Source organism: Amborella trichopoda, chromosome 6, assembly GCF_054954075.1.
Source record: "Amborella trichopoda isolate Santa Cruz 75 chromosome 6, AtrichopodaSantaCruz75HAP2 v2.0, whole genome shotgun sequence".
Classification (NCBI taxonomy): Eukaryota; Viridiplantae; Streptophyta; class Magnoliopsida; order Amborellales; family Amborellaceae; genus Amborella; species Amborella trichopoda.
In genome coordinates, this window is record NC_142341.1 from 52958750 (window position 1) to 52974757 (window position 16008).

Consider the following 16008-nt stretch of genomic DNA (forward strand, 5'->3'; position numbering starts at 1 on the left):
ACTCTAGATATATAGAGGGTGCAATGACCTAAATAACCCCAAACAACTGAACTAATAACATATGAAATTTGTTGAGCTAGTATGCTATGCTCCGTCGGGAGCATTCTATTACTTTACTCGCTCGAGTAAAACACTTGCTTGCGAAATCCTTTTTTTAATTATTTGAAATTTTGGGATCAAATTATTTATAAGCATATGATTCTTTCTAATAAAATTTGAATTTTTAGTTCTTGAATATCTATATCATTCCCTCCAATAATTGGATGTTTTTTTTATGCTAATTTTTTGAGGATAGTACGGGTTTTCTTTTTCTTTGTTCTTTTTTCTTTTTTTTGAGGGTGGTTTTGGTTTTTAGATCACATCTCCAAATTTTGAGAGCTAAAAGATATTTATAAGGGATTATCGACAAATATATCATTTATCTTTTGAATATGGATGTCGCAATCATTCTTATCCCTTAAATTTCACAATCATTCTTATCTCTTAAATTTTAAATTTCAAAATGGGTGGTTGTAATAGCATCATTGAATTGACACAAAGTTCCAGATAAATATTTCTCGGACTTGTGACTCACCCCAAGAGACCCTATTTAGCATCTAATGAGTAGGAATAATAATGACCTCCATGTACATAAGATAAAAGACGTGGTTTCTATAAGGTTGCAACCTTAAACAATCAAATTAAAGCGCACCTCCAAAATTTATCATAACATGTAATTTTTGTGTAAAAAACTCTTAGGATTATCTAAAAATCTATTTTTATATCTAATTATAAATTTTTAAACTCTAAAAATGGCTAAAATCAAGTAGATCTATAAATATATGAAAATCTTGAAAATAAACGGTCTAGATAATGTGTTGCATGATGCACTATTTCTGGGACTAAAAATATTTTTTAAAAATATTCATACATCTCGATGTTGAGACGATTAAATAGATGGTTTTTCAACATTAAAAGAACATTTTCCGATGGATTTTTGAGGTACATATGTAATTCTACATTTTAATGTTGCAACCTTATATAATTTTTTTTCAAAACTAAATGGTCTATTTGTATATAATCCCTATTTATAGTATAAGCTTTGCCCGAGATAGTAAATGGATTATATAATCCCATGGAGCATAAAGGTTAGAGACATTTCAAGCCATGTGAAATCTAACAGCTAGAGATTAAAATAAGATAGCCAGGGTGAACAATAACATGAGAAACCACAAACACTTCAATAAATTGATATTGGATTATTTATTATGAGATAGTTACATTTCGTACAAAGATGTCACAATCACCCCAAACAATCACATAATAATCTCTAAAGGTTGGGATATATCATTTCAGTGAATGGAGATGGAAATTTTTCCTTTGAGTTCGAGTGCAAGTAAATGGTACACCACCACTTGGAGGTCTAAGTTCACATTTGCTCGGTGTGATTGTGACCTTTTCATATCAAATATATAAGATGAATAAACACCTGCGTATTTTTCCATTAGAAATGTAAAATATAATCACATATGTTCCATTAGAAAACTCATCAAAATGCACAAAAAGATGAAGTATTTAGCATTTGAACTGTTTTTATTTATTTTAAACCAATCGCATTAAACTACTTATTATCCATCAAAATACACATTATCACGAGTTAATTATTAAATCCAAATGTTTGTTATTGTGGGAGCATAGTGTTCATTTGCTCCCTTAAGTAAATCTAAAGATAGGAACACAGATTCCAAAGGGGATGGGACCTCATGGGTGCAGCGATCAACCTCAAAAAAAAAAAAATTTCAATATTCTATGTGCTTCAAGAAAATAACGTCCCAATAATGCAAGAGGAATGAATAATTTTAAGAGGGTAAGATCTAGGTGTTGAAAAACTCAAAATCCACATTTTCTTTCACTCGGAAATCATCCTCTATTTATTCTTAGTTGAATCCCAAAAACTAAAAAAAAAAAAAAAGTAACTGATCTTTCTTTTTCTTTGTTTATCTCAGGGAGTTAATGTACAATACGCTCCTACGGAGCTTGCTGTATGCTGTCATAATTGGAATATATAAAATGATAAATCCTTGAAAAATTTCTCAGTTGATAGAGAAACAAATTACCACCCTTATATTTGTTTCTTTTGGATATTGAGGTCCTTTCTGGGTGGGAGTAGGACAGTCTCATATGTGGAAATATTGTGGTCACTGATGCATCATCACTGTTCCCTCAATGAATTGGATGGTGAAGGTGTAACATGTTTGGTGGATCCCACTCAATACCCACAATTGGGGTGGCCTTCACATGACCATGATATATTTCAAGTCTAATGTAGACAAATACATATCAAACTGAAGATATTACGCATAACAAGTATTCTTTTCTTGGAGATAATTTCATTTTTATTGATTTTTTGATACAAGGGAAAAAAGAAAATAAAGATAAAACCACGGTACTATATGTGAAAATATTGTGATCACTGATTCATCATCATTGTTCCCTTGATGAATTGGATGGTGAAGGTGTGACATGTTTAGTGGAACCCACTCTATATCTACAACTGGGGTGGCCTTTATGACTATGATATATTTTAAGTCATGGATCGTGAAATGTTTTCCAAAAAATAGGCAAAATTATCAAATAGCTCTCAAGAAAGTTACTATTTAACATTTTAGTCATTATAACTATTTAGCATTTCACCGATTAAGAATGGAAAATGGTTTGCCCCGTCCAAATAAATAAAGCCTCACCTCATATCTCATTGAAAATTATAATTCAACCATTGGAAAACCTTTATATGGATCATCTCGGCTTGAACATTATGGTTGTGAAAAAAATTAGGATTTTAAGTTCTAAAAATAATGTATATTGTAACAAATTATCTATACCATCCACTTCACTCTAAAAGTAAGTGTTCAAAGATCCACAAAATCTATACCATTTTTTTAGTTTCAAAATTTTTTATTGGTGTTAGAAATTGATTTTAGATTCATCTTAGAGATTTTTGTTACCAAAAGTGCTTTCCAAAGGATTTACAGTGGGCCTTTATTTTGTTTCATAAAGCCCAGGCCTTATAGAAACTTCATTTATTAAGAATATGGATTATTGCCACTCATGCTTATGTGCCTCCTGATGGCTTGTCGGAATTAAATTTACCTTAATGGATGAGAAGCTAATAATTTATCTCTTGAGCATTATTTTTAAGAACTTTCCCTTTTTAATTTCAAAAAGGGAATATTTCGTACTGGATCAATATTGGGCTAGGAATGATATGGATGTGTAGATAGTAATTCTCCCCCGTCAAAAATAAAAATAAGAGTAGTTTTTGGTATTTCACATACAATATCTCATTCTAGATACTATCATAGTATTTTTGAACACCAATATCTTACAAGAGGCATGTTTAGTTCCCGGAGTTATTTACCTTGGAACGTTTATTTCTATGGAAAGTAGTAGTTGTAGCAATTGGGGAAAACTTCCGCAGCCTTTCCTAACACTTTCCCATGCCGACGAGAATGCTCCCTCACGTTTGGGACAAAAATACTTATGTGAAAGTCTTTTCACATGAAAAACTTCATTTAAGTGTATGAATTTGTTCACATCAATTAGTTTCTAATTAGTATAAAAAATGTGTTAGGGCTAATTGGTGTAAAAAAACTCCCACACCTAATCACAAAAAGAGTTTGTTCACTCGAAAATATTTTCACGTATACCAAACAAGCCTCAAATGAATGAGCTTTTGTAAAGTGCTTAAATGTGTCTTGATTATTGCTGCATGCTACACACAAACACATGTTTTATCATATATGCTACCATCGTCCAAGCCTTATACCAACAATTTGGGTTTGGCCATATATATATATATATATATATATATATATATATATATAAAGAGAGAGAGAGGCACGTGGCACAAAGAGGGGCCCATTTTGGGGTTAAGGCATAAAAGTCCTCCAAACAAGTTGGGGTTAAGGGATAAAAGCCAACTCGAAGTGGCCCCTTCACCGATTGAAATTGGAGTCCAGCCTCCTCCAGAACAAGCATTTTTCTATGGTGCGGTTTGCATAGGTCTAAGGGCCCCAAATAATCAAAATAAGGCGCACCTTTAAACAGTATAAAAATATGTTTTTCGATACTGCAAATCTCTTTTTTCAATACGGGAAATGTTCGTGATATCTTTGTCATGGCTTGAAACTTTATATCCACATCTAATTATAAAATTTAGAGCTTTAAATAGTATAGATAAATTTATCTATGAATACTAAAAAAATCTTAAAAATTGACTGTCCATAAATACATTATAAGATGGACTATTTTCAATACTTGAAATCCATTTTTTCTCTTGTTCATACAACTTAAGGTTTAGATGATCAATTTGAGGGCTTTTGTGCTTCGAAATAACCATTTCTAGTGGACTTTTGAAGTGCGCCTTAATTTAATTGTTTAGAGCCTCGCCCTTATATAAACTTTTTCCTTTTTCTATGATGGAATAAATGAATTTGAAAAGATTTGAGCACCAAACTTTATGTAAATTCTGCATCAGCAAACAAATGATTTCACTTCCCATAACTGATACAATACTTAATAAGTAAAATCATATTCAGTAAGCAAAAAACTAATGCAAGCATCATAAGAATGCTACAGCCACTTTTTCTGTTTTTTTTCCCCTTCCCCTTCCTCTTTCTCATTAACTAGCAAAACTCAAGTTCAATGAACAAAATCGACGCGCCACCTGAATCACAAGAAGAAACTAGCAATCTTTTTCTTTTTCTTTTAAGAGGTTCGGCACCAAACAAGAATAACTCAAGCAATAGGTATATGAATGTCAAAACTTCTCGGCCATTCTGGCACTGATAGCTCTGAGCTTAGAATAAACCTTACCTGCAGGTGATCCTAAGATGAGACTGCAAAGAGAATCCCTAGCTACTTTAATGTTCAAGAATGAACCCAATATGTGAATCTTTGAGTCGGCTATAACAATCCTTGTTCGAGTAGAATTCTCAATTGCAAACTTGGTCTTGCCACCTTTACCAGAGAGCCTTCCAATTGCCCTAGAGAGGTGCTCGCCTCGCAAAGTCTTGACATCTTTAATCTCAAACGAATCGACATAGAGGTCATCAAGGCGCAAAAGGGCAATGGCATCAGGTAAATCAAACCCGAGCATAAATGCATGCACAAAATCCACACATTTCTGAAGGTTGCTGATATCGGGAGTGTCCGTTCGTGTCTTCAATTCCACCTTTCTAGCCTGAACACGAGAAACAAACGGATTTTAGCAAACTCAAAGCACAAGCTCAAATTTTATAATTCAAAACTTGTTCCCCAAAAATAAAAATAAAAAGAAACAGATTTTCAAAACAATGTAACCTGTACACCTTAGGCGTATGTTGGTTTTCAAATTATAGATAAAGCTGATTTTTTTATAATTGAATGGTTAATTGTTTGCAAATAACACTGCTTAAAGCCTAAATAAAAAATTCAAAGGGTGACATTACAGATGGTGCTGTGAGGAGAAAAAACATCGGAGGGTAACATAAGAACCATGTCATATGACAAGGGAGATAAAAAGAGAGTGGTATTTAGAGAATAGCTGCAGCAACCACATGATGGGAAGACAAAATACTCCTACTTTATTTGACAGTAATGTGGTCCCTTAAGTTCATCCCTTTGTCTGGACACAGCAGAATAAAGGACAAAGCTTACTTATGTGAACATGAACTCAGGCCCTGATAAGTGGAAGACCAGTTCATGGTGGACTTATGAGAGGTTTTCTCATAAGTGAACTTTGAGTTGATAGACAATAAAGGCTTGAAGTTGTTCATATGCAACAACCTCAAGGACATCAAGTGGCAGAACAAAGAACCAAATTTAGAAGTTTTAGGGTCTGTTAGATGAGTTATTAAACATATCTTTATCAGCAAATTAATTCAACACTCAACTAATGCTTCACACCACTTCCTATTATTGCAATGCCTTCCAATTCTTCCATTAGAATGACCATATGTTGTGGTACACCAACTTCTGAGTCTTGCACAAATTTTAAACCAGCATGAAACTAGTGAACATGTAAAGGCTTGTGTCCTTAAGACAGTTCCGAAACAAAAACAAAGATGAAAACACACAAGAAAATATGCTTCAAAACAACCTACACATGGAAAACAAGTGGTTCTTGAGATTGAAACACATGTACCATATGGAAAACTAAAAAAAAAAACAAAATAACTTGAACTCTCCATAAAGTGTGAAAATATTTGGGAGTTGGAATTAAATGGGTGAATTTTGCTACAGAAGACGGAACATATTTACCATATGTGGGACCCTGATTGGACCAACACCCATGGCATAGTAGCCAAAACTTCAACCTAATCCAAAGCTAGGTCACAATAATGACAAGCAAACTAATACCACTTCAAAAACAACACTTCGAATCAAACTCATCAGAAAATTAGGTTAAAAAAAAAACTTCCAAAATGATTTATTCCCCAGAAAGGAAAGACAATTTTCAAAACCCTAAAACCAATTCCCTCAACCAAGATCGCCACTGTCAATGACTGAATAGGGCCCAGGCAGGGCACTATTCGGGCTAGTATGCGGCTAGACGAAACACCCTTGGCTGACGTTGAAAAAACGCCCTTGGCAAATAGCACAATTTGACATTTCCCCCGTTTTAAGGATAAAAAAAATTCAAACTTTTTGATTTCTAGCAAAATTGGATAAGCATTCAATCCAAAACTTTTTGAGACTTTGAGGTCTTGCAAGAGAGGTCTTTTGGCAACCCAAAGGTCACCAATTCGAGTCAAGTTCAATTGGGTTTTAACAGGTTAGTGTATTCCATTTCTAGGTTTAGGGTTTGGCAATATTTATGAATGTTGGGTATTGATTTTTTTTTTTTTTTTTTTCAATTTTCTTATGGTTTATGTGGATTTCTTTTTCATTTTTGGCTTTCAATTATTGGCCCATTGCAGTGTAAGTTTTATTTTGAGTTTTTTAACATTTATTAAGATCCGGTAACTCAATCCTAAAAGAATGTCAATAAACTCAAACATGCTAGTTCATTTTCTTCCTCGGATTGACGAAATATTGAAAAGGAGAAAAAAATCAGATGTTCGTTCGTAACTATGAAACAATGTTCTTTTAAAAAAATAGATGTTCTATGTACTCAATCAGGGATTTAATAACCAACAGTAACCCCCAAATATCATCATAAAGGACCTAGAGGGCCCCTTTTTCTCCAGGTTGCCAGGTATCTGTGCCCTGCCTAGGCAGCCGAATCCGCCTTCTTAAACATTGGCCACTGCCTAGTAGCATCTAGATGTGTGCTAATAATTAAAGCGGTAATTCAATTAAAACGATTCAGCAAAGAACATAAATGATCTAAGACTGCATCAGCAACAAATTCATGGACCATGTCACATAAAGCAGAGAACTGCAACAAAACCCCAATTGTTGGATCCGAATGGATTTAACAAAATCAAACCACGGTAATAGTAACATTGTAATATAAAGAAACACCAAAGACGGGACCTAAATATACAAATATAGGAATTACTCTTCGTGGGAATAAGATTGATCAAGTTGACCAGATCCAGAACCAACTCTTCCAAGATACAAAATGAGACTAAAGTCTAAATCCAAATCCCCGAATTTAATGTCCATGAAAAACACTACCAAACCACACAAAAAAGAGCAACTCTCTAAGAACTTGCTGTACCTTGAGGTTCATCCGGATGTCAATCTTCATTTGCTCGTACACAGGAGTGTAAATTTCCATCCATGCCTTCTTCAAAGGACTGAACCTATGCGCAGGCACCGAGACCTTCCGAAACTGGACCCTCCCATCGTTCATCTCATGGGCCTTTAGGGGCTCGAACCTCAGCCTGGTTTGAGCTTGAGCCTGGTCTACGGCCATGGAATCTGGAGCTTCGGAGCCCTGCATGCCTGAAAAACACTAGAGCCAATGAAGTTTCAGGCACTACGGAAAGCCCAAAAAATTTGCATGCATTGAACGATGAAGAGAGAGAGATTCAGGCCTCAAGAATCAGCCTATTTGATTGCTGGAAAGTAAACATTCCCTAGAAACAAGTCTTCTTTCCTGGGAACTGGAAAATAATCCTTTTGGAAGTATTAGGAATTGTGTTTGATAACATGTCTGAAATAGTAAGGAAACCCACTTGATTGACCCAGGGAACGTTAGGCTTCTGGAGAGTTGTGAATAAGCTAGTTTTAACTGTTCATTCATTTTTTAGTGATATGAGACTGATATGTCTTCTATGAAGAAGACGTTTAAGACGCCCACAATCTTCACCAGATCTAATTATAATGCTCACATTCAAAACAAAATAATGCTCCAATTCTTCATACCATATTATGCCCCCACAAAAAAAACATAACAGTGAAAGCAAGTAGCTTCACATTGTGATAAAATCAACCCATGTAACTTTGAATAGGGGACACAACAGAAATACTTCCATCATGTAAATACAAAACTTGCAAGGGTGAAGGGCAGAAACGAGCCAGTTCTTTTGTTTATATCATCGACAAGCTCGTTCCAATTACACCAACATAGTAATTCAACTAGAGCAACTCTATGCATATATTTAGAGATATAAAGACAAGTTCCAATTACACCAACATAGTAATTCAACTAGAGCAACTCTATGCATATATTTAGCGAAATAAAGATAACTTCTTTAATTTGAACATTGGAGTGTCAATCGGGTATGCATCCCCTGCCAAAATATAGGAGATTGGAAATCAATAGGTTGCTTATAAAGGACCTAGTTCCCGAACTCTTTCTAATATAATCAAACTTGAACCTTGATTTGTGTTTTGCTTTGTGGTTTCTCTGGTTAACATCAATTGGAGTCTGAGATCCGATTTTCCAAAAAGATCAATGCTCCATTATGCGGACTTTGTAAGTTCCAGGTAACCAGATTGTAACCACATCTTCGAAGCTCATGCATCAAATAAGATCGGGTTCTGAGCCTTTGGAGGTGTCATATGAGGGGCATGGGAATATAGATCGAAGTTATCATAAGTGAATCTTCGAATGCTAGATGAAGCTAATACCAAAAATTAAAGAGATAAGAGAACAGGAAACAACAAAGATTTTTGAAGAGATAAGAGAACAAGAATGAGACAAGAACAAACGCAGGGGATTGGATTGGATAAGTTTAAATAGTAATTTAAGAGAGAAAAACAATTGTACCAATGCTTATTTGCCTGAGAAAGTCTCTCAAACTCTCTGTTTGATACCCCATACCCAATATGATAGGTGAAAACAAAAGATCAAGAGAAGATGATAGAGAGAAAAAGAAAAACTAGGTAGCTGAAAAATCCAAAAGTCCTACACATGAAAGAAAAAGAAAAAGGAAGAGATCAATCAAAATAAGAAGACAAAATGAAATATTTTATCCAAATACTTAACAAAAAGCACTAATACATACTATCACCACACACACACAGAGATGATAAAGGAAAGAAGGCAAAAAAAGAAGAAAAAGCGTACGAATGTCATATTTCAATGGTTAGACAGCCCTCAATATTCTAATTCTCATAGAACTTAAATACTTCATGAAACTTCGAAAAATCCATTAAGACTCATGGGGAGGTCTTCTAAAATTAAAGGGTAGTGTATCACCATTCTGCTAAGAATCCCATAAATCATCCATAAGAAAGAAGGACAATCATTTTAAAAACTCTGAAAATAAGAAATTCTTTTGTGAACTTTGACAACCAAAAACTCAAAATATTCTAATTGTTCCATTGAGTTTTGATGGGAGTATTTCAAATCTACAAAGTAATCTGACAAGATAAGCCAACAGCTCGCAATAAAATAAACTTCTTCGACAGTTTCAACAAATAGAAATATAGGAATAAGCAACTAGTTCAAATTACAACAAAGTTCATGTAAATTTAGGAATTTCATCCCAAACACCTAAAAAAGAAAAAGTTTTATATTGCAACATCTAGAGAGAAAAAACTGAAGAAGGAATGAGAAAAGTAGTTTTACTGGAATGATAAACATCTAAGAGTTTCAGAAAAAAATCAGCCCAATAAATAGGGGAAAACCAACAAAGATTTATAGAAATATTAGTTTAAAAATCTACCTTTCCGGTTATTCTTAAAAAATAAGAAACACTGATCATCTGGCTTACTGAACGTGCCCTTGAATTCACATATAAAACTCTGCAGTTTCAGAATGGACATCCAATAGTGCTATAATTTTTTAAATAATTATTAAATATGCATAATCTGAATTTCCTCCATCTCAATTAAAAAACCCCTGAAAGTCCTTCATCCATTAAAATCCCTTATCATTCTCTAGTTCTGGTCAATATCAGAAGCCAAAATAGCACAAGTTCTACACGTTTCTGGAATTGAAACCCAAATAAAATTAGAAAACATTACAGGATAAAAAAATAAAACAGAGAAAATAGCTAATAAAAAAAAAAAAGGTAACAAGACCCCATAACATACATTAATAGGTTAACACAATTACATTCACAATTGCAAGAAGCAAAATAAAATTAGGCAAAAAGGAAAAAAATAAAGAGCGAGGGAAACCAGTAAAAGAACCATATATAAAAACCCTGCATAAATAAGTGACCAAAAATGTCACGCCCCAAGCCTTATCTCTCTCTTCCTTCATGGAGAGAGAGAGATGCGTGGCCAGACCCAAGCTCCCCTGTGCTGCCTAGCTCTAGAGAGAGAGAGAGAGAGAGAGAGAGGGAGCTATGAAATGGCTTTTACCCATTGACTAAGAGAGATAGAGATAGAAAGATTTGGGGTAGAGGTATTTGCAGAGAGAGAGAGAGCAGTGGTGTGAGAGCTCTAGAGAGATGAGGTCGGGGATGCGAGAGATAGACAGAGAGAGAGGGATGAGAAAGTACCTGTTATACGAGGGAAGGGTGCGCGGCGCGAACAGACCTTGGCTTGCGCAAAGCAGATGAGAACAGAGGCGCGTAAGAGGGAGAACAGGAGAGGGCAATGTTAAAGACATGAAAACATTCGGAATGTTTGACAAGAGCTGGAAAAGGCCCGGACTTGTCATTCTCTGGCTCTAGTGCCCGTAGACCCGGCCCGGACACCGACGATGCCAATTAATATAATATATAAATGGAAAAATAATATATAAATGGAAAAATGTCTTCTTATCTCTTATTTTTAACTTCCATATCCCATGACTCAAGAATTTAAAGTGTTACTCGTAAGCAAAAATACTTCATCTTTTCTATTTTACAACCCTTGCACCTTTTTTACCATAAATTTTTTATTCAAATAAATACTAAAATGACACCATATTCAAACTCCATCTCTTTCTCTACGCTTCTCGAACAAAATTTTTTACCAACCAAGGGATTTAGCTTGAGCTCGAACACGAGCACACTTTCTTATTCTCGATGAGTTTACCAGCCAAGGGATTTAGCTTGAGCACATACACGAGCACACCTTCTTATGTGAGAGAGAGAAATGGAGTTTGAGTTTTAGGGAGAGAGATGTTATTTTGAGAGAGATAAATGATGGTGTGAGAGAGAGATTGAGTTTTGAGAGAGAGACGATTATGTGAGAGAGATGGAGTTTTAAATAGATAGAAATAGAGTCATTTTATAAGTTGTTGAGGTCAATAATACATGGTCAAAAGGGTTTAGAGGATTGGAAGATACAAAAAATGGAGTCCTATTGCTTACGAGTAATATTTTCAATTCTTGGGTACGATGAGATATCTAAATTAAAAATAGAGAATAATAAGATATTTTCCCTATATAAATATTATGTCAAAGGATGTGGTTTCCATAAGGTTCAACCTTAAACAATCTATTTAAGGTGCACCTTCAAATTTTATCATAACATATAATTTTGCTGTAAAATATTTTTAAGATTATCTCAAAATCTATTTTCAAATCTAATATAAAATTTTAAACTCCAAAAGTAATTAAAATCAAGTAGATCTATAGGCATATGAAAATATTGAAAATGGACGGTCTAGATAATATGTTGTAAGATGCACCATTTATGGTGCTCAAAATCCTTTTTTTCTTTCATAGTCATACCTTTCGATGTCAAAACGATCAATTAGAGGGTATTTCAACATTAAAACAACCTTTACCAATGGATTTTTTATGTGCATCTGCAATTCTACATTTTAAGGTTGCAACCTTATATAAACTTTTCCTTATATTAAATACATACATGATTATTTAAAGGGTATGGTTTCTATGAAGTCGCAACCTTAAACAATCCAATTAATGCGCACCTCCAAATTTTATCATAACATATAATTTTTCTGTAAAATTTATTTCGGATTATATGAAAATCTATTTTCATATCTAGTTGTAAAATTTTAAACTCCAAAAAGAGTTCAAATCAAGCAGATCTATAAACATATCAAAATTTTGAAAATGGATGGTCTATAGATAATGTGTTGTGATATGCACTATTTATAGGACTCAAAATCTTTTTTTTCTCATATTCCTACATCTCGAAAATGAGAAAAAAAAGATAGGACTTCTATGATATAGGGGAAGCATAGAAATCCTTCCCTTTAGTTAGAGGTGATCCCACAAGGCTAAAGTTCCACTATTTTGATATTGCTTTTTGGTAAGGGAGATCAAGGGTTTAAAGTTCAAACCAGTAATTTAAAAAACATTGAGTTGGCACGGAATTTTCCGGTCCGACCTAGGGATCGGTCACCCCGTTTTGGTTTTGCATGTATATAGAAAATTGGCCGAGTCTATAAAGGAATCGATGATTTGCTATAGTAAAACAACATTTTGCTACAGATTGGGAAGGGTTTCGATATGCACTATTTATGAAAATCTTTTTTTTCTCATATCCAAACTAAAGGGAACGGTTTCTATGCTTCCCCTATAGCATAGAAGTTCTATCCTCCCCCTACTATCCAACCGTCCAATTTTGATCAAGATAAACACTCACCGTTTGATCTTAGATCTGAAGTCTCAAAGTATTTTATTTTTAGGTTTTTTTATACAAATTGTATGAATATGAAATTTGGTACGTGTCATCTTTTCATTGGGGCGCACTTATAAAAAATATTAGAAATATTTTTTTGATTAAATATAATGACCAAATTACCCCTTTAAAATTTCAGGGGTATTTTGGTCATTTAATTTTATTGAAAAAAAAAATTTATATTTTTTTGTAGTGCGAGTTTAATAGAGGAATCGACATCCAAATTTTGGTGTCAAAATACTTTATAGAAAAAAATTGAAAATAAAATAGTCTACAGACGTGGCATTGTGATTGGGGCAATCTTAACCCTCCATTCAAAATGGACAATTGGATAAGGGGGAGGATATAACTTGTATGTTGTAGGGGAAGCATACAAAGCTTGCCCCTGACTAAAACGGCATGGTAGCAACTAGATATAAACTAATTAGATTTTACAAAAATATGGATCTTTTGAGAATAACAAAATTTTTAGTGCAATTTATAATGATCTGGCACCTGACTAAACCGGCTCAAACACCCGTCTAGTTCGGTGACCAGCTCAAATACCTATCTAGTTTCACTTCTAATTATACTATAGTATAGAAGATATATATTTCCTCCCCCCCCATCCAACCGTCCAATTTAGATCAAGTGAGCCACTGATCTATGATCTGACATCTCAAAGAATTTTATTTATAGTTTTTTTTTTTACAAATTGTATGAAAGTGAAATTTGGTATATGTCATCTTTTCAATGGGGTGTACCTAAAAAAAATATTAAAAATATTTTTTCGATAAAATAAAATAACCAAAATATCTTTTGAAACTTTAAGTTGTATTTTGGTTATTTTATTTTGTTGGAAATATTTTTTATATTTTTTTCAAGTGCGAGTATCAAAGAGGAGTGGACGCTCGAGATTTGGTGTCAAAATAATTTGTAGAAAAAAACTAGAAATAAAATAGTGTAGAGATGTGACATTGTAACTGGAGCCATTTCAGCCATCCATTTAAAATAAAAGGTTGGATAGGGGGAAGTATATAATTTTTATGCAGCAGGGGAAGCATAACAAGCGTGCCCTTTTGATCCAAATGCTTTAAGACGCACTTTTTTTATGTAAGGTCACTACTACCACACGTTGTCATACATGAAAGGAAAATGGTTTGCGAGGGCTACAACCCTATCAAAATAAGTAAAGCATCACCTTATAACTTATAAAAAATTACAATTCAGAACAGTGAAAAACCTTTACACATATCATCTCAGCTTGAACATTGTGGTTGTGAAAAACAATCAAGACTTTAAGGTCTGAAAAACAATGTATATTGTAACAAATTATCTAGACTATCCATTAGTGGTAATAGATCCGTAAGATCTATAATGTTTTTTTAGTTTAAATTTTATTGTCGATGTTGAAAATTGATTTTAGATCCATAGTGAAGATTTCCATTGCCAAAAGTGCTTTCTGAATGAGGATTTGAGGTGTGACTTTATTTTGTTTTCATAAAACGTTGGTCTTATAGAAACTTCATCTTGCATGGAATTGGGTAGCTAAGGGTGTGTCATATCATTAAAAAAAACATTTTATAGATGTTGATGACAAATTATGACATACTTCCAGTGGTCTAGTTTTGCATCTTATGGCTAACAGTAACACTGTCAATATATGTGTGGTTTTTTTTTTTTTTTTTTGGTGTGTATGTATGTTTTTGTTTTATTTGGGCAGAGGGGAAAGGATGTTGTATGTAGTTATTTAACATGCCCTCATAAAGGCAAACACTTGTGGCTGAGATTCAATCTCCTAAATAGGGGTAGCAATGGATCAAAAAATTAGACACAACGGGTTGGGTCCGGGTCCAAATCTTGGATCCAAATACTATTTGGGTCTGGGTAAGTTGGGTCCGAGTTCGGATCTGAGTTCAATAATATTTTTTGAATCCCAATATATAAGGGTGCGGCTTCTACAAGGTTGCAACCTTAAATAATCCGAATAAAGCGCAACTCCAAAATTTATCATAATATGTATTTTTATATCTCAAAATCTATTTTCATATCTAATTATAAAATTTTAAACTCCAAAAATGGTTAAAATCAAGCAGATCTATAAACATATGAAAATATTGAAAATTGACGGTCTAGATAATGTATTGCAAGATGCACAATTTCTGGGACTCCAATTTTTTTTTTCCTTTCATATTCATACATCCCGATGTCGAGTTGATTAATTAGAGATATTTTCCACATCAAAACAACCTTTTCCGATGGATATTTTGAGGTGCATCTATGATTCTACATTTTAAGGTTGCAATCTTATATAAGCTTTTTCCATATATAAAATATAATTTAATATAGTTATACATAAACATTTTAATTTTTGGGTCGGCTTCGGGTACCACACTATATTTTCGGGCCTGGGTCCGAGTCTGTGTCTCATATCATTTTTCGGGTTCGGGTCCCGACTTGACCCGTTGCCACCCTACTCTTAAATCAGGATTGGGATGGTGCATGCAAACTGTTTTATTTTTAGTTTTTCCATAAATCTTTTTGACCTAATTTTTTGGAAGAGAAATGGCCTTGACTCAACTGCACCAAAAGTATAAAAATAGTGATCGAAACACCTTGCCACACTAATTAGTTGTCGATTGACATTAGTTATCATATAGTTTTAGCCCATCGAGCTCACGATAATAAGACTATTTACTTTTGGTATAAAGGAAGTCACACTCATTATTAACGACTAAATGTGAAATCAGGTGGTTGGGGATTTCTCATTAATTACCCACAAAGTCCAATTAAGGGTAGCAAAGAAATACCCTACTACCCTTTTTAGTTGTCATTGAACATTAGTTGTCTGGTAGTTCTAAGCCATAGAGCTCACAATAATAAAGCTATTTGCTCTTTTGTATAAAAGAGATCACACTCATTATTGACTGCTAAATGTAAAATTTAGTCATTGAGAATTTCTAATTAATTGCACACAAAGTCCAATTAAGGGTAGTAGGGAATTTCCCTACTACCCTTATTAGTTGTCATTGAACATTAGTTGTCTGATAGTTCTAGGCCATCAAGCTCACAATAATAAAACTA

The 16008-nt window shown here is 33.8% G+C and overlaps 1 protein-coding gene across 4 annotated transcripts; it reads right to left on the reverse strand.

The window, feature by feature from the left end:
* Positions 1-4495: 4495 nt before the first annotated feature.
* On the reverse strand, positions 4496-10937 carry LOC18448562 (uncharacterized). 4 transcript variants are annotated; one of them, XM_006858623.4, is made up of 3 exons: positions 10866-10937; positions 7685-7911; positions 4496-5221 (listed from the first exon to the last, which is right to left on the reverse strand). In XM_006858623.4, exons 2-3 carry the CDS (start codon positions 7907-7909, stop codon positions 4799-4801), a joined length of 648 nt encoding a protein of 215 aa, XP_006858685.1. In that variant the 5' UTR covers positions 7910-7911; positions 10866-10937; the 3' UTR covers positions 4496-4798. The 4 variants fall into 4 exon arrangements, with proteins under 4 accessions (XP_006858685.1, XP_020531851.1, XP_088725505.1 ...); XM_020676192.2 differs by having other exon boundaries at positions 7685-7921; XM_088869379.1 differs by having other exon boundaries at positions 8790-10937.
* Positions 10938-16008: the final 5071 nt, after the last annotated feature.

Excerpts from the sequence above, each read along its gene's own strand:
- LOC18448562 (XM_088869379.1), bottom strand. The coding sequence starts at position 8,829 with ATGTTAACCAGAGAAACCACAAAGCAAAACACAAATCAAG. Across the intron at positions 7,912-8,789 it reads AAAGCAAAACACAAATCAAG|GCATGCAGGGCTCCGAAGCT; the intron begins GTTCAAGTTTGA and ends AGTGTTTTTCAG. Across the intron at positions 5,222-7,684 it reads ACATCCGGATGAACCTCAAG|GCTAGAAAGGTGGAATTGAA; the intron begins GTACAGCAAGTT and ends TCTCGTGTTCAG.